The sequence below is a fragment of the Mirounga leonina genome, unplaced genomic scaffold (genome assembly GCF_011800145.1).
Source record: "Mirounga leonina isolate KUSES-001 unplaced genomic scaffold, KU_Mleo_1.0 Mir_168, whole genome shotgun sequence".
Classification (NCBI taxonomy): Eukaryota; Metazoa; Chordata; class Mammalia; order Carnivora; family Phocidae; genus Mirounga; species Mirounga leonina.
This window is the reverse complement of record NW_023270426.1, coordinates 52,475,416-52,501,006: the sequence shown is the minus strand read 5'-3', so window position 1 is coordinate 52,501,006 and position 25,591 is coordinate 52,475,416. Positions and strand designations below refer to the sequence as shown.

Below are 25,591 nucleotides of genomic sequence, written 5' to 3'. Positions count from 1 at the left end.
GCAAATTACAGCTAAGATTCTTTTCTCTCCATGATGCCAACAGGTAGAACAGTTATGACAATGTGGATGTACAACTGCACGACTTCGGACTTCGACTAAATTCTGCTTGGAGAAACAACAGGTATTTGCAGGAGGCAAATGCTAAAGTGTGCTCTATGCGGACTCAACCCTTTCATATGTAACTCCAAGTCTTTCTTTCATTACCTCTTTCTTTGTCTTCAGTACAAACCCTTCAGCAGCTCTTCCCCAGACCTTCCCAAGGTGGAGCTCACCACTCCATGTATGGCTCTGCCTCTTAATTACTATTTACTGCATTTGCATGTGTTTTTTTTTCTCATTATAATGTCATTAGCATGCAAGGGAGCCTGGTTGCCAGGGTAACCAGGAGTGGTGAATGCACCGCACAGCCTTTAATGAAAACTTAACCCTACTTCGTTTAATTCCCACTGTGTTTTTTGGCTCAGTTCACTTTTGTGGTCACAAGAATGAAAATATCCTACAGTTACCCCTGCTTATGTAGTGCTGCCCCAAGGTCTTGGGAACTTACGTGTGTCCCCCGAACATACCAACAGCACTTTATATTTCTCATAAGTAACCTTGATAACTTCCTCTGATAACAATAAATTTTCCTTCCAATCAACACTGCTCACTCAACAGTCTTCTGAATATCTAAAATAGTCTACTTTTCTGCAGATTAAATATTCTCAGGTTCTCAAATTTGATATGATTTCTGCAGTCCTTACTCACCTAACTGGCAGCCCCTGAAAACATTCTAAATGATTTGGTTGCGATCAAACACTACTTCTATAGCATCCTGCCCATCTAGTAACCTTCTCAAAAGAAAATAAAAGATTAATTTGACACGATTTTTTTTTTTAGCCAACCTACAAAAGTATGCTTATCAAAGCTGGGTATAATAATAAGAATAATGGTTTGTCAGGTGATCAAATCAACATTTAATTTAAAAACAAACAAACAAACCAAAACCTCAGTCACAACAGGGAAAAATGAGATGACACTCAGGATGAATAAAAATATCCTAAAATTAGGTGGAAAAATCCAACTACACACCCATAGGAGCTCTTGCTGAACAGAAATGCCCACTTTTAAGCCACAAGAGCTACAGATGCCTTCAAGTTCAATAGGAGCCAAAGTGTGACAGGCTGTCATATGCGAATTTCTTAGACCTCAGTTTGTAATTGTAATACTTGCAGAATAAGGTAAGGAGAGCAAGGTCAACAGTACTGTAGAACTGTTTTAAGAAAGCAAATCTTGTATGAACCAGCAGCTAATGGCCACAAACATCTATTATTTTCTGGTATTGCTGTCTTTTACAACATGAGGAAAGACAGAATCAGTAGAGCCAACCACTGAAGTAAGGCAACCTGAGGAGTTAGGAGCCAATAGGAAACAAGGTCTCACTTCTGATGAAGCAGACCTAAAGAGAACCAGCAACAAAGCTACTGTCCAGTAAAACCAGCTGTGATGACGGAAAACTTTCTTGTGCTGTCCAAAATGGTAGCCAGTAGCCACTTGAAGTGTGGCTACTGTAATCAGAGAACCAAGTTTTTTTTATCAAATTTGATTTTACTTAATTTAAATTTCAATTTGAATTACCACATGTAGCTAGTGGCCACCATATGCTAAAGCACAGCTACATAAATGATGAGGTGCTGCAAAGTAAACGTTCTGATGACATCTTAAGATCAGCTATATTCATCAACTTTCTCCCAAACAAGGAACTGAAGTGAGGCCTATCAAATCTGAGTCATAGGGCGCCTGGGTGGCTCAGTTGTTAAAAACCTGCCTTCAGCTCAGGTCATGATCCCAGGGTCCTGGGATCGAGTCCCACATCGGGCTCCCTGCTCGGGGGGAAGCCTGCTTCTCCCTCTCCCACTCCCGCTGCTTGTGTTCCCTCTCTCGCAGTCTCTGTCTCTGTCAAATAAATAAAATCTTTAAAAAAAGAATCTGAGTCATAACCTAGGAGGAGGCCCTAGTACAGCACCCACTGCAGACCACATCCTTCACAGGAGAAGGTCCAGGCTGTGAAAACAGTCTGCACTGAGATCAGGGGTGGGAGTTTAGAAGGAAATGAGTAGTTAGGATTACTATAGATCTGAGAACCTTTATAGCATAGAGTCAAGTACATAGACTCAACAGCCAGACTGCCTGAATTCATATACCAGCTCTACCATGAATAAGAGTGACCTCAGTTTCCTCACCTATAAAATGGGAATAATAATGAGTACTATTACCAACCAGTGTAAAATTAAACTGAACTAATACATACAAAACACTAAAAATAGAGCCTGACACAAAGTAATTACTAGTGAGTATTTTTTTCCCAAAAAGTAGGTTTCTCCTTCAAAAGTTAATTTATTTTGATCAATCCCCATGAGTGAGTTATAGAAGGCTAGGATAACCTATTTCTCTTCCCAGGCCTTTATTCTTCTACATGATTAAGAGGCCATCTGAATAGCTTTTTGGCTTAGTCCAGCTGAGTCTGGTTCATCATCCTCTTGCCACCTACCCATCCCACTACTGCTGGCCCATATCCCCCACCTCAGTAAGACATAAGATAGTGCAGGCTCTGCTCCATCACACATGCCCAGTTGGTAAATATATTTCCTGAAATTTTACCCTCTCCCGGTCCTTGCTTTTTACTCCATTCTCTGAAATCCCTTATTGAATTTGAGACCTGTCACAGTTAACATTCTTGCCTCGGATTTCCAGACTGTCATAGGATTCACTCCAGTGCTTCCTAACCTTTTCACATCATGACACACATGAAAATTCATATTTAAACAGTATAATGGAGTAAACTTGAGGGAATTTGGTGGTGTCTATATGAAACTCAGTGAAAAAAAATCTTAAATACATTTTCTTTATATTATAAAATTATTAGTCGATCCCCATTTCTACCCCCAACCCCAAGCTACTCTACTTTCTCTCTCTACAGAGACAAGTGATAGAAACTTATTTCTCATCACTAACCAGAATTTGGATAATTCAAATCTAAATTGTACTCAAAATTGCCATCACTTAGCAAATCAAACAGATCTTCCTTTACTTTCATCAACAAATGTAATGTGAAAATTTCTTACAATAGTATAAATAGTGAATACAACTTAAATCATACACCTAAATCTATGATGCAGTTCTTCCTTAAGCATACAAGATATCGCTCTACTTGTCCTAATGATCAGTCTTTACTCTTCAAACCATGCAACAAACTAAATGCCACAAATCAATCTTCTTTAAGCATACATTTCCAAGGCTAAATTTTTGCACTGAATCCATAAATTTTATCAGTACACGCAAATACACGGTCATGAGATCCTGGCAATTTTCTATTAGGTTTATTCACTCACCTAATGAATGTATTTTTTTCAAGGCAGTAACTACCTTTTAACAAATCTTCAAAGCAAGAACTGTTTACAGAAAAAGTCTGAATTCTCCTTCTAGTTCATCAACTTTAACAGAACTCCTCTTTGGACATAGACTGCCCCTCAGTATGAAACAGTGGAAAGCTATATTCCAATCCCATTTCTTCACATGAAGCTAATAACAGATGTGAATAAAGCAGCTTCAGCTATACATATTCTCCATTTAGATACATCAGACTATGTGAAATTCATGTACAGGCAAACTTTTACACAAGAGAGTTTCTCTGAGAATCAAATACCATATTATTTGAATCTCTGTGTTTTCACGACTCCATCCTCCTGTCTCTGCACTCACTCCAGCAGTATACAAACCCAAGCATGTTTCCATAATACCTTATTTGTTTCAAAGTCTGAATTCACCACCTTCAATATTTCATCCCCAGTAATTTCTTTTGATATTGCTTTACAAAGAACTGATATTCTTCCCAGCATTTCTCTTTAGGAATTCTAACTGTGCTGGAATTTGGCAGTTTCTAACATGTGTCTGATTTAATAATAATCTGGATTAGTGTTTTCTTTATGTTATCTGACATATCATCAATGTATTTATAAGTATTATTTGAGAGTACCACTTTTCCATCTCTTTTGCTTTATTGGCCTCAATGTCTAGACTGGCTGGTAAAATGAGGGCTTCTATCCTTGTGTGACGCAGCTCAGCTTTAGCTTTTAATGGTGTGACCTTGTAACTGGTTTATTTAGCTTAATCTAAATTGAAAAAGTTCATTGTTGGTAAGCACAGCAAAGGAAACCGTCAACAAAACAAAGAGGCAACCCACAGAATGGGAGAAGATATTTGCAAATGACACTACAGATAAAGGGCTGGTATCCAAGATCTATAAAGAACTTCTCAAACTCAACACCCAAAAAAACAAATAATCAAGTCAAAAAATGGGCAGAAGACATGAACTGACACTTCTCCGAAGAAGACATACAAATGGCTAACAGACACATGAAAAAATGTTCATCATCGTTAGCCATCAGGGAAATTCAAATCAAAACCACACTGAGATACCACCTTATACCAGTTAGAATGGCAAAAATTGACAAAGCAAGAAAGAACAAATGTTGGAGAGGTTGTGGAGAAAGAGGAACCCTCTGACACTGTTGGTGGGAATGCAAGTTGGTACAGCCACTTTGGAAAACAGTGTGGAGATGCCTCAGAAAATAAAAAATAGAGCTACCCTATGACCCAGCAATTGCACTACTGGGTATTTACCCCAAAGACACAGATGTAGTGAAAAGAAGGGCCATATGCACCCCAATTGTTCATAGCAGCAATGTCCTCAATGGCCAAACTGTGAAAAGAGCCAAGATGCCCTTCAACAGATGAATGGATAAAGAAGATGTGGTTCATAGATACAATGGAATATCACTCAGCCATCAGAAAGGATGAATACCCAACTTTTACATCAACCTGTATGGGACTGGAGGAGATTATGCTAAGTGAAATAAGTCAAGCAGACAAAGTCAATGATCATATGGTTTTACTTATTTGTGGAACATAAGGAATAGCATGGAAGACATTAGAAGAAGGAAGGGAGAAACAAAGGGGGGGAAATCGGAGTGAGAGGTGAACCATGAGAGACTATGGACTCTGAGAAACAAACTGAGGGCTTTAGAGGGCAGGGGGGTGAGGGGATGGGATAGCCCAGTGATGGGTATTAAGGAGGGCATGTACTGCATGGAGCACTGGGTGTTATACGAAAACAATGGATCATGGATCACTACATCAAAAACTAATGATGTATTGTATGATGACTAACATAACATAAAAAAATTAAATTAAAAAAAAAGAAAAGAAAAAGCTCATTGTTGGAACCAATCTCAAAAAGAGTTTTGGTTTTTTTGTATTGCTTTTACAAAACTTAAGAATGTTCCAGTCTTTTCCCGCACAGGATGAATTTTTGCAGTGAGGTGCCAGCACCGTTTGCTTTGTACCTTGTCTTCACAATAATTTTTCCTGCCAGTAACACATTTAGGCTGAGGGGGAAAAAGTTACTGAGCACACAATTTCAAGTTTGGGATGAATCTCATTTCATTACCTAACTAGTGACTTGATGGCTTTCCAGCTTTAATGAAGAGTTATCCATTAAGATTGAAAAGTACAGTACCTGTAAAATTTAAATCTTTTTCAAATATAAAGACCTAATGGGGCTTATAGACTTTTACAACTACATAAAATCTATTTACAGGAATAGGGAAATAGGGAATCTTCTGTGTTCATTATAATGTTTTTAAAACAGGGGCATCTGGGTGGCTCAGTCAGTTAAGCGTCTGCCTTTGGCTCAGGTCATGATCCCAGGGTCCTGGGGTCAAGCCCCACATCGGGATCCCTGCTCAGCAGGGAGCCTGCTTCTCCCTCTCCCTCTGCCTGCCGCTCTGCCTTCTTGCTCTCTCTCTCTCTCTGTGTGAAATAAATAAAATCTTTAAAAAAATAAAATGTTTTTAAAACAAATTTCATAAAAGTTCAAATAATTCATCATTGATTTTTGTTTATTCCAAAAACTAAAACTTTGACATAGTCACAAAATATATAACATATCAACTGATGTGTGATTAAAAATATTTTCACAAATGTATTTTCTAAGGCTAGAAAGCCTTTTAATGAATAAATCTAATTAAATTACATTCAATCATTACTTGATTTTTTAAAATAAATATTTTTTAATTTCCAAAAACAAACAGTAGTTACAAAAGTCTTTCAAGATGCAACTTTGGCTAAGTGTTACCACCAAAAGCAAAAACTAAGTAAGTAATAAATCAAGAACAACAAAATCAATGTTTTATTTAGCAATACTCAGTAGCAGAAAATGGCAATAAAAGTAATAAAAATAATCATATATAAATTCTAAGTCAACAAAATTATAAAATGATGGTGATAATGATAAACTAAGCTGAAATTAAAATACAAATACTCTACATGTATTAAAAGACAAAATTTTAAAAGATGAAAGCAATCCAAATATCCATCAACAGAAGAATGGATAAATAAAATGCCATACACACACACACACACACACACAGAGGAATATTATTCAGCCTTAAAAAGGAAAAAAGTCTGAAATGTGGATGAATCTTGAAGACATTATGCTAAGTGAAATAAACCAGTTATAAGAAGACAAATACTATATGATTCCACTTAAATAAGGTACCTAGAGAAGTCAAAAATCATAGAAACACAAAGAAAAATGGTGGTTGCCTGCAGCTGGGAGGAAGGGGGGATGGGGAGTTGTTTCATGAATACAGAGTTTCAGCTTACTAAGATGAAAAAGTTCTGGAGAAGGATGGTGGTGATGGCTATATAACAATGTAAATGTACTTACGACTAAAACTTCTACTGAAATGAACCACTTAAAAAGGAGTCAAGATGGTAAATTTTATGTCATGCATTTTCTACCATAATTTTTTAAATTAATTTAAGTGGTTATATTTATATTTTTTACCACAAATATAAAAATTAAAAAAAATATTACTGATGCGAAGTGTATCATAAGTATGTAATCAGACACACTGGGATGATTCAAGGTCCAGCGTCAAGCATAGGTGCTATATGATATGGCTACTACAGAGAACTTTCTGGCCACAGGTGCCACACCAAAATAACTGCTGAATTTAGGGAGTTTACATATAGAGTCATTTAAATAGTGCTCAAATATCATTTCAACTACTATAAATTTCTAAATGGTTATACAAGACATTGTTAATGAATTATGACCATTAGTATCTTGAACCCACTTATAGCCTGTTCAAGTATTCAACTTCCAACTTTCTCCCTGATTAGCCTCTTGTCTCTCTCCCAAGGTTGGCATATTTATTCTTGGACAATCCTCTGGGTAAATCTCATCCTTAGATCAACCAAGGTTTGGGATCCCTACTTCCTGAATGCTATCCCAGGTTACCTTCCCTCTAGCACCATTGGCATGAACTCATACCTAGATTGGCTACAAAAAAAGCTAATTCATCACAAGCTGCCTTACTAGAAGCAGTATCTGGAACAAGGTGAATTATGTGACCTTCTAAAGCTAAACTTCTATTTCTATGACTTATGAACATTTTTATGACTCAAGATTATATAACACATAAATTTCAGCTTTATATTCTGATTGTTTGTCCAGGTATCAGCTATGAATAACATACATATCAAAGAAGCATCCCTTACCATGATTTTCAGTAGCATTAAAATATGCTGGGTAAAACTGAAAAATAAACGAAGTTTGCCACTGATGCACTCCCATTTCTACCACCACTCTGTTGTCAAGGCCACAGATTATCAAAGTTCCTAACCCCTCAAAAGTGCTACAAAGCACATAGCTCAGCTTTCTCTGTTGTTCACTTTCCTCCACCTAAAACCCTGCCCTAATTTTTAAAAATTTCCATTTGGCAATAGCCCACCTCCATTTGGACACAAATCCTGGTCAGGCTTTCTGATTTTCTTTCAAGAATGTCAACACCAATTCCCACCCAAGGGTCACTGGAGCATATGAACCTGCCCTTAATGGGGAAACACAGACTATTTCCACTCCCGGTTCTACTATCCAACCCTTAGCTCATTAACCACTCAATGTCATCAAGTGGTTTTGTTAGGGTCCTGAAATTATAAATGATAGCCTTTTTTTTTTTACTCAAATTTGAATATCAAAGTTATGTAATGGGGCAAAGGAACATAAATCAACATTTGAAAATCTCATCCTAGACCAAATGCTTTTCAAACCATCTGTGGTAAAAGATCAGGAATTTTATTTCCAATCTGTCATAGACATGCTTTTGTGAAAAACACTAAAATGAATTACTAGAAAAAAAAATGAAATTAAAAAATTCAAAACATACAAAATATAAGTCTCAATTTAAGAAAAAAAAAGGAAGAACAAGAAGAAAAAGAAGAATGTTATTCTTTTAGAGCAGTTTTAAGTTCACAGGTACAGAGTTCCTCCCATATATCTCTGCTCCCCCATACGCATGGTCTCCCCCATTATCAGTATCTATTTTCAAATTATATTTGACAGACATAATATTACTGTCAAATTATTTACAAGTTTCTAAGCACTCATTTCAATTTCTGCATTTATCTCCTTGCACTGGTACCAATCCAGGACCACATTTCTGAGTAACACTGCCTTTCATCTCAACCCAAATATCCACCTCTACCCTGTCACCAGAGTCAAAAACAATCCTCTCCATAAAAGAACCAGGAAGACACAAATGGCATAAGCTATGGTTAGTGAAAAACCACTTGGGGTACATACACATCTGCCATCTATATATTTCTAATTCATGGAAGCCGATCCTTTTTCATAAGCTATTCACCAATCTAATACATTTACAGGTTTATGAGAGTAACAGGGTATAGGAGTCTCATATATGCCTTTCACTCTGAAACCTCTCATTTTGGGGGAGGGGGTAGTTAAATCCCCTATGCTGGTTCTTCATTATTTACATAATAAAGATCCATTTAAATGCACACGCACTACGCCCTCCTGAAGCCAGCAGGAGGTGAACATGAAGATCTGAGACCAAACTTCTCCGTATGTGTGCAAAGCGTGTTTCATTGTGCAATCACTTTACAAATAAGAAATAAATACTGGGTTTATAAGACTTGGAAGAAAAGGTTTATGGCTTTGACTGTTTTCCATTACTGGAAAATTTACATGCTGAAAAGTAGCAAAAACCAGTGCAAAAGAACAAACAGTGGGTGCACTTCAAGAGCTTGTTTCTTTCAAGGATCAGGAGTAAAATTGGGTTTTATTAGCTGTTTCATTAAGTTTTACTTTGAAGAAAAACAAACAGTGAAGGCGTATGTGCAACATCTGATGAAAAAGGATTTTATTCTAAACAGTCTCTGTACAAAACTCATTAATGTAACATTAAATGTGAAGACTTGTCTAGCAATTTTAGGATGATTTTACTCATTTTAGTTTATTTATAATTTCTGACACAGTTTATTTAACATACTCTTATCTTTAAATCACCATGTGTACTAAACTAATAGATTAAATCTGTCTTTTCAATGACATTTTGCAATAAATATCTACAGCAGCTGTTAAAAGCAATTAGTATATGAAGTTTGTATCACATTTAACACCTAAAGTAAGATAATATAGCTGGATATTGATAACTAGGAAATCATGAAAGCAGATCAGTTCTTCTTAATCAAACTCCTAATTATAAATACTTTACTTATACGACAAGATGCTACAAAGCATACTTTTTAAGAAACATTTAAATTTATGTGCTATTATAATCTAATATCTGGAATCTAAGCATCTAATGTATCAAAGTGTTAAGTAAAAGTAAATACTTTTTTCCTCAGAGCAAATTTAAACACGCTGGATATTCATCATATTACCCTGGAATAATTTATTCAATCACTATTTTTCCATTTCAAGCCTAAATGTTGATAAGAAGCAACTAAAGTTTGTTAGTAGAAAAAAAAACACATATATCCTAGTTCCACTGTGGGGGTTACATAATAGTGTGAATCTCTGGTATGGAGGAGAATAAACTTCAGCTTCAAACTAAGTGAGTAAATTACATATTAAACTACAGGTTAGGGGTTAAGATGGTAGTCTTTGGAAGCAGACGCACCTTGGTTCCAATCTTGACCCTGCCTCTTACATAAAGACTATGTAACACTGGCTGGACAAGTCTCTTAACTTCTCTAAGCCTACACATCTCATCTGAAGTAGAAAGAATAATAGCTAATTCATAGGGATATTGTGAGGATTAAATGAAATTAGGCATATGTAAATAATAGCACAGTGACGATGTTTGAAAATGGACTTTCCTTTTTAAAAAAAATTATGACATTTTAATGAAAATAATATAACACATAGTTTTAAAAGTCAAATGGCACTAAAATGCATATATATATAACAAAAATCAGCAGCCCTTTCTTACCCTTCCCCACATTCGGGTCAGTCTACCTAGAGGCAACCATTTGCAACTTTCCTTGCTATATCTTCTGGCATTCATCTCCAAATTCCATCTATTTTATGTATATGGCTTTCTCCTGATAGATGAAATTCAGGGTGACCCTCAAACTAAAAAACCACAATCATTAAAAAATGATTTCTGTTAAACTTATACATCAGAAAGAACATAGAGAAGAAACATACTTTATCTTAGGAGAGTAGTCCAAATCAATTGTAACCTGTGATTAAAGGGTCTCTACTTCTCAGAGTACAAATATGAAATTTTTCCCCCAATAGCTGCTCTTAACTCTCTTGTGTAGAATCTCCTTTCCCACTTGTTAAGTGTGGCAGATTGACTGCATTAATGACCCCAATTTTTCACGCTTCACTATATCTTTGCCCTTTGGCAGTGCCTTCCCACAATGACTCTGAGTTTGGCCTCCAAGAAAAGTTTAAATAGAAGTTTTAAAGAGTGCTTGAGTGCTTCTACTTTCTGTTTTTGGACCCCAACCACCACCATAAGAACAAGCTCAGGCTAACCTCCTGGAACATAGAACCAAGTCAAATCATCCCAAATGTGGCCGTCTTAGACAAGCCAGCTCCCAGCTAACCCTGAGCTGACTGTAGACACATACACAAGCCCTGCAGATATCAGCTAAGCCTGTCACAGATCAGAAGAATGGTCTAGCTAATTTATAAGCTTCTCAGAAATAACAAATGGTTGTTTTAAACCACTAAGTTTTTGGGCGCCTGGTGGCTCAGTCGTTAAGCATCTGCCTTCGGCTCAGGCCATGGTCCCAGGGTCCTAGGATCGAGTCCCACATCGGGCTCCCTGCTTCTCCCTCTCCCACTCCCCACTGCTTGTGTTCCCTCTCTCGCTGTGTCTCTCTCTGTCAAATAAATAAATAAAATCTTAAAAAAAAAAAACCCACTAAGTTTTATAATGGTTTATTATGCAGTAATACCTAACTGATATATTAAGGATCCTTAAACAACAACTCAGTACCATACTATAACTTTTTAGGCACTTTCAGTTATTAGAATTCTATCCTTCAGACAAGGAGGATAGAATTTCCTCTATCCTCTTGTTTCTTCTCTGGCTGATACTGACTGGCTGTCAGTGTTCCTGCATGCGGCAAGCACACAGCTGCCAGCTCCCTCATGGGGTGACTGTATGGGCTCTTCAGAAGATCGTGCAGGGAAACCGCTCTCTGGACATTGTTCCAGATTGCAACTAAGGCCTAAAGCTGAAGACAAAATACCCTGAGTAACTAATTTTCTATATTTGGATTGCTATGAATAATCTACTAGCCACTGAGACCAGAAACCTGCCTATAGAGATTGCTCTGAGGAACCATTCCTGAAGAACTGGGATCCCCAACCCCATCCCAATGATAGAGTGACCATGTACCCTCTACCTCTGCAGAGGTCCCTTTACCTCCTGGCTTAAGCAGGACGACAGAAAAATAGGCCAAGCCTAGCTACTCTCTGGAGTGCATACATTAACAGATTAAACAGTGCCCTCTCTCCCCGTACTATCACTCTCAATTCCATTTGCCCCTGTTTTAGCAGAAAAGGGCAGACCAGCCAGTCTAATGCTAAACAAATGTTCAACTAGGCAATGAAGGGACCCTCCTTCTGACTTGAGGGCATCCCATACTCTTTATAAATGGTTCCTTGGACAAGGAAGGAAGGCTTTTGGAGCGGAAGAAAGGAAGGAATCATTCCTCATCACAGACTCTTACACTTCTCCTCTGCTGAATCCTATTCTCATATTGGGATGGGGTTGGGGATCCCAGTTCTTCAGGAATGGTTCCTCAGAGCAATCTCTATAGGCAGGTTTCTGGTCCCAGTGGCTAGTAGATTATTCATAGCAATCCAAATATAGAAAATTAGTTACTCAGGGTATTTTGTCTTCAGCTTAAGGCCTTAGTTGCAATTCTGGCACAAGATAAAAAGGTCCCACTCAACACACTGTTACATGGTTATTTTTAAATCTAAAGTATGCATTAAATTCTACTATACTGCATATCATTATAGAAAAATTCCATTTTTACAGAAATGCCAGTTTTATTAAAAAGACTGCCCCGAAGAGGTTATTTGAATGATACTTATTAACTTTTTATGTAAATTTCATGGTGTTTTCATGGATCCTAATTCACCAATTAAGGGATAAAAGAACATCGGCATTTTTAAAAATTTCTCATAGTTTTTCAAATAAAACTTTCACCTAATAAAGTTCTTTGGACAAATTGTGAATTTTTATTTCTTACAGAAAATCAGAAAATCATTCATTTAACCACTATTTGTGTGTGTACATACTTTCATACTTGGTGATATTCTAGGTGCACTGGGCATATCAGCAAACAAAACAAAGATCTCTGGCCTCACAGACTAAGCTGGGAAAGAGACATTAAACAGTAAACATAATAAAAAAGTAAATTACAGAGCACGTTGGAAGGTGAAGAGTTGTACGAGAAAAAGAAAACATGGAGTAGGATAAGCAAAGTCAGGAGTGAGGATGGCAGGTAGGGAGATCAAGTGGTTCGACATGTTGAAAAGGGTGATAGGAAGGCTGCAGTAAGAAGGTGATGTGTGAGCTCACACATGAACAATGGGGGGGATGATGAGAAGAGGCCAGTCAGCCATACCTGGAAGAGGGATGGTGTATACCGAGGGGCCAGCCCATTTAGAGGCTCCAGGCAGGAATGTTTGTCTAGTGTTTCTCCGGTGTGTTTGAGGAACAGCAAGGAAGTCAGTGTGCCTGGATGGTTGTGAATGAAAAGAAGGGAATAGGAAGTGAAGTCAGAAGAGTAATAAGAAGGATGAGGAAGGAGCAGGTCACGCAGTCTATAGTCTATTATAAATGTTTTGCTTGGGGCACCTGGGTGGCTCAGTCAGCTGAACGTTTGACTCTTGATTTCTACTCAGGTCATGATCTCAGGGTCCTGGGATCAAACCCCGCTTTGGGGCTCTGCACTTAGCAGGGAGTCTGCTAGAGGATTCTCTCTCTCCCTCTCCCACTGCCCTTCCCCCTGCTCATGCTTGCATGCACTCTCTCTCTCTAAAATAAATAAATCTTTAAAAAAATAATAAATGTTCTGGCTTTTATGTACAGTTGAGAAGTGATGTGCTATGACTCACATTTTAAAAGGGTTATAACATCAGAAGGCAAGGGTGGAAGCAGGCAGATAGGAAGGTAATCCTAGTGAAAGTTGATGGTTGTTTACACCAGGGTGGGAGCAAGAGGAGATGATGAGAAATGGTCTAATCCTAGATATTTTAAAGGTGGAGGCAACAGGACGACCTAATGGACTGAAAGTGGGGTCTGAGAGGAATAGAGAAGGTAAGGATAACTCCAGTAGGTTGAATAATTGGAAAGATGGAGTAGTTATCAATTGAGAGAAGATTAGTTTGGGTAGTAGTGGGTGAGTAAGTTTGGGAGGGGGAAGATTCAGAGTTTAATTTTGGACATGTTGAATTCGGATCTAAGAGGAGATATTAAAATAGAAATGTGAAGTAAGAAGTTGGACTGATGAATCTAGAATTCAAGACAGAAGTCTGGACATGGAATATACATGTGGGAGTAATTAGCATTTGATGCAATTTAATGATGACCTCCAGGTTCATGAGAATAGCTAAGAGAATAAGACAGTCCCTGGTGTGATTTCCTCCTGCATGGCTGTTCTATGGAACAGTAGTCATTGATCTCCGTCTGCCTTCTCTCCCACCTAAGTGCATGCCACCATGCCATGGAAGATTTGATGGACGTGGACATGAGCCCCCTGAAGCCCCAGAACTATCTTTCAGTTGAGAACTAAAGGCTGACAAAGATTATCACTTTAAGGTGGATAATGATGAAAATGAGCACCAGTTATCTTTAAGAAGGGTCAATGTAGGGGCTGGTGCAAAGGATGAATTGCACACTGTTGAAGCAGACACAATGAATTATGAAAGCAGTCTAATTAAAGTCACACTGGCAACTTTGAAAATGTCTGTACAGCCAACGGTTTCCCTGCTTGAGATTCTCTCTCTCCCTCTCCCTCTCCTCCTCTCCCTCCATCCCACCTCACCTCTCTCCCTCTCTTAAAAAAAAATTTAATTAAAAAAAATAAAGTGAAAACTTGTTTTCCTAAAAAGTAAGACAAGGTTATAGATACGTAATTTCACTCCAAATTTATAAATTTAAAAGAATAATCATTAAAACCCCAATAGGTAAATAGACATATGAGGAAATTCACCAAAACAACCACAACTGTACTAGGGTAGTATGATTTTTTATTATTTTTCCCCTATATTTTTACAAATATCCATGATAATAATATTGTCTGTAGTTGAAGGCCTTTTCCAAGGCTTTAGAAATAAATAAATAAATAAAAATTTTTCAAGCTCAAATTTCAAGTTAAAAATAACCCATAATAGGTCAGAACACATAGGTGAATTATTTAATGAGAAAGAATGGCTCCCCAGCCAGCAAGATTTGACTGTAATCTGACAGCAACCAAAAGAGAGACTGGCCAGTCATTAAAACTTAAAAAAAAAAAAAAAAGAGAGAGAGAGAGATCAGTGAAGGAAACATTGGCAATGTCCACTGCACAGTTCAAGAGAGAGATTCTTACCCTACAAACCTAAAATTGCAACTTCTCCTCAATGGTAAGACTACCCCTATTGCACAGCAAGATGTATGCCACTCTCAGATTATGCCATTAAATATCTCAGTTTTACAACTACACATGAGAATTTGTATTTATTCTGTGCTCATACAATTGTGAATAGCCCATCTACAAAGCAAAAATGAATCATCATGACAGGGGCATTCTAGTTCACTTGACAATTTTATTTATTATAAATTAATAAATTAGACTCTATATACCTCTGTCTCTCTCTCTCTGTCTCCCTCTCTGTCCTCCCCCCCATATATATATATAAGCTTTAAAACCTGACGGTAAGATAATCTTGGGCTTCATAAACTCAACACTGTAAAGATAACTCTCCACAAGGCTTTTTGTTTGTTTGTTTTTAAAGGTTTTATTTATTCGTTTGAGAGAGAATGAGAGAGAGAGAGAGCACGAGAGGGAGAAGCAGACTCCCTGCTGAGCAGGAAGCCCAAAGTGGGACTCCAGGATCATGACCTGAGCCAAAGGAAGTTGCTTAACCAACTGAGTCACGCAGGCGCCCTTTTTTTTTTTTTTAAGATTTTATTTATTCATATGAGAGAGAGAGCACGAGAGGGGGACAGTCAGAGGGAAATCCACAAGGCTTTTTGAAATACAGCCTGCCACCCTGCCCAGTAAACTCAAACATCACTGTTAGCCAAGAATGTGCTTTTAATTGTTAAGCATGCAAAATTACTATCACTATTTAAATTTTATTTATAAATTTGTAAAGTATTACAGCTTTTCTTTCTCTGATACTCTTGATAATCTTTAAAAGTGATGTTCAAAAATATTTAATTCACAAGTGATACACTTGAACTTGTTCTTCTTGAAATGACTGCTTAAGATTTGTATATGCTTAAGTGACAAATCATATCATAACACACAATAAATTATGAATGAAAAATCTAGTGTAACTATGATTCAATGTTTATTATAAAACACAGCAAGCTGCTCCAAGTGCATTTTTCTCCTAATCTCCAAAGATAAACTAAAAAAAATCTACTTTAGTCTAATCAAGATACTATATATTTAATCTTTATCTAGTGACATTTGGGCCCAGAAATAATATTTCATTAACTCACAGTGGATGGCTTAAACAAATACAGCATTACACCAAAATTAATAGAAGTAACATGCTCACAACTTCCCTAAAAATGATTATTAATACAGTGACATATAATTTTTTTAAATAAGCTAGAGGAAAAAGAAGAAAAGTTAACCAAAAATTAAGTATTTCAAACCAACAAATGTATGTTACTCACATAAAGAAACATGATATCTAAGAAACCTGTGAAAAATGTCTATTTCTTTTAGTAAACCTTAAAATTGTCATTTAACATCAGCAAAGAATCTATCTAAGCATATTATATACACAGAGATTAAAAAAATGGGTGTTTAACATTTCACTTTTGAAATAAAAATCACTAATTCCAACAATTCAATGTATAAATATCACAAAGGTGAATGGGTAAGCAAAGTAACTGTATTTAAAATACTAATTCCATTATTTACTCTCTAATTTGATTATGTTTCTGTTAAGAAATATCTAGTTGGGTTTATTTATTATCAGCAAATTTGAGACATGGTGAAGAACTAGTCTTCTCAGATATATATGGAAAGCATTTTTAATCCTCTTTAATAATAGAAATAAAAGAAGTGAAATCTCTTAACAGAATGAGGCTATGCAACTCAAAATGTCATCATCTAACAGAAATTCACTCCCAATTCTCTGTTTAGCTCTCTACTTCATAAAACCCAAATCAAAATTTGTAGAAATAATAGATAAACTTGGAAGACATTATGTTAAGTGAAAGAAACCAGTCACTAAAAGATAAATGCTGTATGATTCCACTTATATGAGATACCTAGAATAATCAAATTCAGAGAGACAGTAAGTAGAATGGTGATTACCAGAGGCTGAGAGGATGGGGCAATGGAAATACCCATTAGTATTTAATGGGTACAAAGTTTTAATTTTGCAATATGAAAAGAGTTCTGGAACTTGGTTGCATTAACAATATGAATGTACTTAAGTCTATTGAACGGCACACTTAAAAATGGTTAAGATGGTAAATTATATATTATGTGTATTTTACCACAGTTTTAAAGATTTTATTTACTTATTTATTTGAGAGAGAGTGAGTGCACGAGTGGGGGAAGGGGCAGAGGGAGAAGAAGCACACACCCTGCTGAGCGGGGAGCCCCATGAAGGGCTCGAACCCAGGACCCCCAAGATCATGACCTGAGCCAAAGTAAGATGCTTAACCAACTGAGCCACGCGGGCACCCAGCCATAATTTTAAAAATAAATTTAAAAATTGTAGAAATAAAAAGAAAATCATAGAAATAATGTCTTTGAGACTTTTCCTGAGTTCATTCATTAATTTTAATATGTAATGAGAAATAGAGTGCACTTGAAGTACCAATAATTTTAAGACAGGGAAAAAAGAAAGCCAAGCTAATTATATTGAGATATGTTATATCACTTTATATATGCTAGAGATGTTTTAAAACAGTATGTACCTGGCTGTGAATTGATAATTGTGGGAGTTAGATGACAGGCACATGTGAACTCATTATACTATTCTCTTTACTTTTGTACATTTGAAATTTTTTTTATAAGACATTTAAAATAAAAACAGCTGTAAGCAAAGTGTGAAATTCAGGAGGGCAGAAGTATTGATGGGAATGGCAAGGTACGTTTTCTACCAAGATAGTGTTAAAAGATGGAATAAAGTAAAATATTGAAATATTTTACAATCTATTTTTAAAAATATAAAGTTGATGTAATTGGAATAATGGTAAAGGGTTTTTAGGAAAAGCAATGTGAACTTAACCAGAAAGACTACTGAAAGGAAAGAATTAAAAAATCAACTTAAATTTCTAAGAATAAAATGAAATTGTAAAATTTTACTCTATCTAAATTAGGAAATAAAAGCCCTTTCAATCAGCTGTTCCTAAGCTGTAAAGAAAATAATCAAAATGTTTCTGGTGTGTTGCTACGTAAATTTCAAAATATAATCAAGTAGGTTTAACTAAAGATGGAATTAATTGGGGGGGGGGCCTTTAGTTCTTCTTTAACAATAACATACAAAATAATCTAGGATTAACTGTATAAAATCCAGTCTCAATATTTGTAGACTATTTTGTTTACAGTATCTGAGTATCTCTCTTCGTATTTTTGCTATACAAAAGTGAGAGAAGAAAGTTGAAAATCCATGGGAAATTATTTTATCAATAACCTATGAAAGGTCAAATCATAGAACTGAGATACTAAACTAATATACTCAAATCTCGTAGGTAAAAACAAAAAATTTAGAAGGCAAGTTGCTTTGAAGTTTTAAACTCTGCACAAATCGCCAATGGGGATCTAAACCTGAAATAAGGCTAAGAACATTTGTAATTATTAATAAAGTTTATGGTAAAGCGTAAATTATGACAAGATAGAAGAAAAGGAAGCCTATATGTAACATACATAAAAGTAAAGACAAAAGTGTGCACATTACCCATATTCAATACATAACAATATTTTGCCACATTTGCTTCTTCTATCCCTGATTTTTTATTTTGTTAAGCTAAATTGGTGTCATCTTATACTTTACTCCAAAATCAAATATCTGTAATTGTCTTTAAAAAGGTCCTTTTACAGTTGATTTGTTTGAGTTAGGATCCAAATAAGGGTCACAAATTATATTAGGTTATATCTCTTGAATTTCTTTTAATCTAGAGTATGGTCTGAACTGTTGCCAGTTCAAGAACTAATTGTTGTCAGTCCAAAAACTGTTACCGGTCCTCAAATTCTTTGTTATAGGTTAATGAGATAAATTCAGAAAAGAAAAGTAAGGACTTAGAAACTTTCACAGTAAGTTGACACTCCAAACATCGTAGTGCATGGTCAGTGGACCTATGACCCTGAACCAGGCCAGTGGTCCTAACCCTCCCATGGTGACTCATGAGCTGCACACTAGGACCACCTACCGGTCGCTGCCCAGAAGGGATTTTTTTTTTTAAAGAGAATGGTGTGGGGGGCAGGAGCAGAGGGAGAGGGAAGAGAGAATGTAAAGCAGGCTCCATGCTCAGCACAGAGCGTGACATGGGGTTTGATCTCACGACTCTGAGATCATGACCTGAGCTGAAATCAAGAATCAGATGCTTAACTGACTGAGCCACCCAAGCGCTCTCAGAGGATACTTTAAAAACAAAACAAGGGGCGCCTGGGTGGCTCAGTTGGTTAAGCGACTGCTTTCGGCTCAGGTCATGATCCTGGAGTCCCGGGATCGAGTCCCGCATCGGGCTCCCTGCTAGGCAGGGAGCCTGCTTCTCCCTCTGACCCTCCCCCCTCTCATGTGCTCTCTCTCTCTCATTCTCCCTGTCTCAAATAAATAAATGAAATCTTTAAAAAATAAATAAATAAATAAATAAATAATAAAAACAAAACAAGCTTGGTCTTCAATACCAGATAGAGATGCAATCCTCTCCTCACTTCTTTACCCAACCATTAACTTTTTAAGGAAATTGAGTCAGTTGTCCTTTAGATTTCTGGATTTCTCTATTTGTTTCCTGTGGTGTCAATTAACTTGGTTCTCTATCACTTGACTTCCTTAATTGATTCTATTCAGCCACAACATTTTGGGCAAGAATATTTCATGGATTGCACTCTGCGATTCATATTATAAAACTTCACCAAATATATAGTATCTGAATGTACTATTTTTAGTAATGCCGTGATTAATCACTAGGGTTCAGGTGATGATAGTTCAATCCCTCCTTTGTAAATTCCCCATCAACCTTTCACCTAATAATTTCATCCACTGATTACTGTCACCTAATTCATTTCATTAGGCATTGAAAAGTAATGATTTTCTTTTTTTTTTTTTTAAGATTTTATTTATTTCTTTGATAGAGAGAGACACAGTGAGAGAGGGAACACAAGCAGTGGGAGTGAGAGAGGGAGAAGCAGGCTTCCTGCAGAGCACGGAGCCCGATGTGGGGCTCAATCTCAGGACCCTGGGATCATGACCTGAGCCGAAGGCAGACGCTTAACGACTGAGCCACCCAGGTGCCCCAAAAAGTAATGATTTTCTAATTCTACCATCCTTTCTACACTTATCAGATGGAATTCTGGGGGAAAACAGTTCCCTTATCAAATTAGTCTATTTAGTTACCATGAAATACAGATAATACAGGAACGGTAAGATAAATGCTTATTTCTTTCCTTTTGATTAACAATTTTCAAACCAAAAATATTCAATGAGTTAGGTTTGGAGATTCTTCTATTCCACTCTCTCCTGTGTTTGTTCATTCTCTATCTCTCTTTCTAACATTATGAACTGATGGGTTTTTAAGATATTTGTATTTCAGAGGTGGCTGAAATGGATGACTCAGTCAGTTAAGCGGCTGCCCTCAGCTCGGGTCCTGAGATCAAGCCCCAAGTCAGGTGCCCTGCTCAGCAGGAAGTCTGCTTCTCCCTCTCCCTCTGTCCCTCCCTGCCACTCCCCCCTCATGTGCACATGCACTCTCACTTGCTTTCTCTCAAGTAAGTAATTAAAATCTAAAAAAAAAAAAAAGTTTTCATTGCATGCATTCATTGTTGTTTGCCATCTTTTGCTCTTCTTCTTATCCTGGAGGACTCAGTATAATACACTAAAGACCAGCACAGTATATTTGGTGGTAAATAGATTTTCACAGAGTTTTCTGAAAACTTAACTACAATTTCATTGATAGCATTATTTCTAAAATAAAAGATACTGAAAATTTCAAACAACCAGCTAAAAATCATAACCATAACATGGCTTTGCATGTGCCAGAAACTGTGCTAAACTCTTTGAATGTAAATCCTATTTAATCTACACAACTACCATGCTGTATGGTGGCTATTATTTTTATTCCTATTTTATAAGTAAAAAAAATGAAGTTTAGAGACCTTAAGTTACTTGTCCAAAATCCAGCTCGTAAATGGTAGAGTAAGGATTTATAGCCATGTCTAACTCTGAACTCCATGCTCTTAACGAATATCTTTAATATCTAACAGACCATTATGTTAAACAATGGCTCTCAACAAGAGTATACCACCTTCCTGAGGGGTATTTATAAACAAACCTGAAGGTATGAGTGACAAATGTGTACGCTTTAAAGGAGGCTCTCTATATAGGGATAAACAAGATTCTTTTTAAAAATAGCTTCCAGGAAAAAATATAATAAATAACTTTCAGGGGCAGAGGGAGGCATTACAAAGGTATAAAAGCAACCTTTTGGGGGTAATGGATATGATCACCCTCTTGACTATAGTGAGGGTTCATAGGTCTCACCTATGCATAGCTTGTTGTTTCCCAATTATACCTCAAAAACTACTTTTTTAATAAAATAAAAATAAATTTCTGGAGCCTATAAAGTAAAACAATAGTATAAGTATTCTCTCCAAACAGTCCAACAAAAAGAATGAGATAAAGACTGAAGGTTTGAAGGAAATAACCAAGTGACTGATTTGTAATTTCCTTCATAAAAGTGGTCCAGCACTGCAGAAATTAAGTGGCAAAAATACAAACCTACCAAAATTCACAAGAGAGGTATCTGCTTTGCCAAGTGCCCCCTTTACTAATTCAGATCAACAGCATGCACTGAAGCAGGGCTGGGTAAGAAATCACAGTTATACCACACAGATGCCCAATCCCAGAAATCATCAACTGGCCACCATATCCCACATTTTATTCATCACTAGCATGTTGGGTTTGGTCATGACTGTTTCTGAAAAATGTTTTTTAAGTAGTTGCCAATATTTGAAAATGTAGAGATTTCTCCCCACCCCCAATATTTTGGGGGGAAATATCTTTACTTTTCTTGAAAGGTCTGGTAACCCTTGGGTCCATGTTCCCAACCTGGCAAGAGGACAAGCACTCTGCTCAGCACAGGCCTTAGGACTCAGTGTCCATATTGTCTTGTACATGGCAGCTTGATCCATTTATGTTACCATGCCTGGACTCCAAGGCTTTTGAGTTTGTGGTCCTTGCCCTAAGGTTACAAAGATTTTCTCTAGACAGTGTTTTGTTTGTTTTGGTACTATCTATGGGCTCATCTCCACATTAAAAAACAAAAACAAAAACAAAAAAACCTACCCTTAATTAGAGGTGCAATTCCAACTCCAAAGGGTAGATAACTTTCCTAACTGAGCAGGCAGTAGCAACAAACAAGAAGCCAAACATAGCCATACCCATCCCCGAAGCAGAGGCCGGACAAGAATAAAAATAAATCCTGGAAACTAGTTCTTGGCACACTAGCTTCAACAAATTCAGTGAAGAAATTTCTAACAGATATTTGTATTATTATGAATCTCCCTCCTGGAGACCCTCCCCAGCAACCCCCAACAGGCATGCGCACGCGTACACACATACACACACACACACACAGTCCCATCTCCCTCCCTAACCTTTTCCTCCCCCATTCTACTAGGTCACTGAAACAGTAACTAGAGTATCTATTATTCTACCTCCAGCTTAAGACAAAAGAAAATTTCTTTTTAAAAAAAATTTGTGGAAAGGAAAGGAAAAGTTTCTCAGGAATAACCATACAAATTATTACAGGTCAAAAGGGATCAGAAACCTACATTCATTCAATGAATAAACAGCCAACATTTAAAAAAAATCATTTTATATCAGAAACATTGATATTAAAGTCAGGATGGGGACGCCTGGGTAGCTCAGCCAGTTAAGCAGGTGCCTTCAGCTCAGGTCATGATCCTAAGATCCTGGGATCAAGTCCCACATCAGGCTCCTTGCTCAGCAGGGAGCCTGCTTCTGCCTCTGCCTGCTGCTCCCCCTGCTTGTGCTCTCTCTCTCTCTGATTATAAATAAATAAATAAATAAAGTCGGGATGAAGGCAATAAAACATGAATAAAGAGGAATAAAAACTCAAAGACAATAGCAAACAAAATTATAAAATACTCAGGAAAAAGATTAATAAAAGGTACTAATAATAAAGTCATGTTATCCTGGAGCAGGAGATGCCTTAGGGGCTTATGAACTGTCCAATCACTAACTTAAAGAGTGGGGCTGGAGTCTCCCATGATACCCCCCCACTCCCGCCCCATGAAAGCTTAGCTGGCACATGACCCAAAGGGAAATCATGGCTTCTCTCTCCGGTGACACCATGGATCGGATCAAAACCTGCATTTCCCTGCCCTACTTCTGAATCATAGGAATCAGCTCAAAAGTATTCACATTTCTCAGAGTTCATATAGCAAATAGAGCCAATAAGCAGAAAACAGGGAATCACCACTTTTTTAGGCATCAGATTAAGATATCAAGTAGAGAAAATTTATCCTCTCAGAAAATTATCTCAAGGGACTCTTAAAGAGCTTTTGGCAGAGAATCCTTACTAAGTGTATGTATGGAAGTAGATGAGTCCATAGACCTTTTACATTATTATTACTGAATAGAACCAAAAGAAAGAATGCCTTGGAATGTGTTTATATTAGTAAGAAATTTCCAATTAATTCATTCTTCAGTATTTCAGACTTTGTGATTGTTTGACTATGGTTTGGTTTCAGGATTATCTTTCCACTCTCTGGACAAAAGTACTTTCCTAAGAAAATTAATAAGTGTAAATAAATGGTTTGAAGCACCACAGAAGCATCTGTTTACATTCAGATAATTAATATGCTAAGCATTCTTATCTATTAAATTAAAGCAGGTCACCTAAGGACTTTTCTAGATAATACTTCATTAGCCTAATTATAATGAGTATATATAGTTGAAACAATAAAATGGACATCTTTTTTAAAACATTCTTCAATTTAAGCCTTTTACTAAATCAAGCTAGCTTTCAAACATTAGTTTCAATTACTGAGGTTTTTTTTAAAAGATTTTTATTTATTTATTTAACAGAGATGGAGAGAGAGCACAAGTAGGCAGAGCAGCAGGCCGAGGGAGAGGGAGAAGCAGGCTCTCTGCTGAGCAGGGAGCCCGATGCAGGGCTCGATCCCAGGACCCTGGGATCATGACCTGAGCCGAAGGTAGCCGCTTAACCAACAGAGCCACCCAGGCACCCCTCAATTACTGAGTTTTTATACAGCCAAAAAAACCCAAAAAACAAAAAAAACTTCATTAAAATAGAAAATAAAAGTTTCTGTTCTTACCTTCGAAGTTCTCCATTCCCAGCCATCACCTATCTGCCATGAATGTTTAATGAATTCTGCACAAAAACGCTGGAATGTTTTTTCTCCAAAGAACTCATCTTCTTCCATACTAATTGATAACTGCAATATAAAAACTAAGTATAAGCATGAACTGTAGAATGAATGCTAAAAGGAATTCTGCTAAATCACTTACTTCTTTAAACAAACCAAAATTTGGGACATAGAATGGAAAATATCCTCACAGCCATTCCAAAAAAGTGCTATGTTTCCATCTTTCTCACTCATCCCCATTTCTTAATCAGAAAGAAAATGTGATCAACATGAAAACTTAAAACCTAGATTTATAACAAATACACATCTATGGTTCAAAAAGTTAAATCTGTCCGTAAATTTAGTTTCAAGAGCTTAATTTCATCTCACTTCTTCTAAGCTAATGCTTCCAAACAATCTCCTCAGAGCTTCCTTCTCTACTTTCTACCTTACTTTGCTCTTACATAGATAGTGTGGCAGTGCTTAGTAGATCTGCACTGTTCTTCACACTTTATTAGGAAGTTCAACTCACTAACAAGTGATGTTCTAAAGCCCGAAAGTTTTGTTTTGTAAGGTTATGATCATCTAAGCAATTTCCTACTTTATCGAATCTACAAATGTAACAAATCAAGGAATAGCCACATATTTCTTATATAAATCCGTCCAAACCATGAACCATTGTTTATAAAAAGAGAATTTTAGAGCTAAAAGGAAACTGGTAAATTATATAGTTTAAGATCCTTGGTGAGAAAAGTTTGACCAAGTGAATTCCTACATTCTCCTCATTGGTGATAAGCATCATCAGGAAAATTAGCACTTGCTGATTGCTTACAATGTCGAGCACTAAGCTAAACACTTTACCTCCCCGTTTAATCCTCACACAACCCAAAGACTGCTGTTAACCCCATTCACAAAATGAATAAAAGAAAGTAATCTGCTCAAGCAATGCAAATGAGAAAGGATTCAAACCCCAGTTTGGCTACCAGGCCAATGATCTGTCTATACTAGCTGATTCTCAGTACAGTGTTCTTTCTGATTATTCAAATTTAGTATGACCTATAGAAGAATTTGTTCATTCACCAAGAAACACATACTGAATATCTACAGTAGGTACTGTGCATAGGTGAAGGTTAGACATACAAAATGAAAAATATATATATATATAGTCCTTGCCTTGTAAGAGCTCACATTGTAATGAAGGGAGATAAGCAATAAAAATCATTACAGTAGAAACTCTCTTAACCAACCTCCATTCAACCAACTTGCCAGGTTAATCGACATAATATCCATTCCCTCAGTAAACACTGATGTCTACAACATGCTGATCACGAGCTCCTCTGCTCCCATCAGTTGAGTTTATATTCACAAATTTGTATATTATAAATACATGCTTTAATTAAATGCTACATAAACCAAACAA

The 25,591-nt window shown here is 36.7% G+C and overlaps 1 protein-coding gene across 5 annotated transcripts in view; it reads right to left on the bottom strand.

Annotated features, from left to right (window-relative positions):
- ATG10 (autophagy related 10) overlaps nucleotides 1–25,591 on the bottom strand; it is a 267,080-nt gene that overhangs the window by 190,311 nt on the left and 51,178 nt on the right. For all 5 annotated transcript variants that reach the window (XM_035014773.1, XM_035014774.1, XM_035014775.1 and 2 more), the window contains one exon: nucleotides 24,142–24,261. In XM_035014773.1, the coding sequence (XP_034870664.1) occupies nucleotides 24,142–24,261 (120 nt within the window). The remainder of the gene's footprint in view (nucleotides 1–24,141; nucleotides 24,262–25,591) is intronic.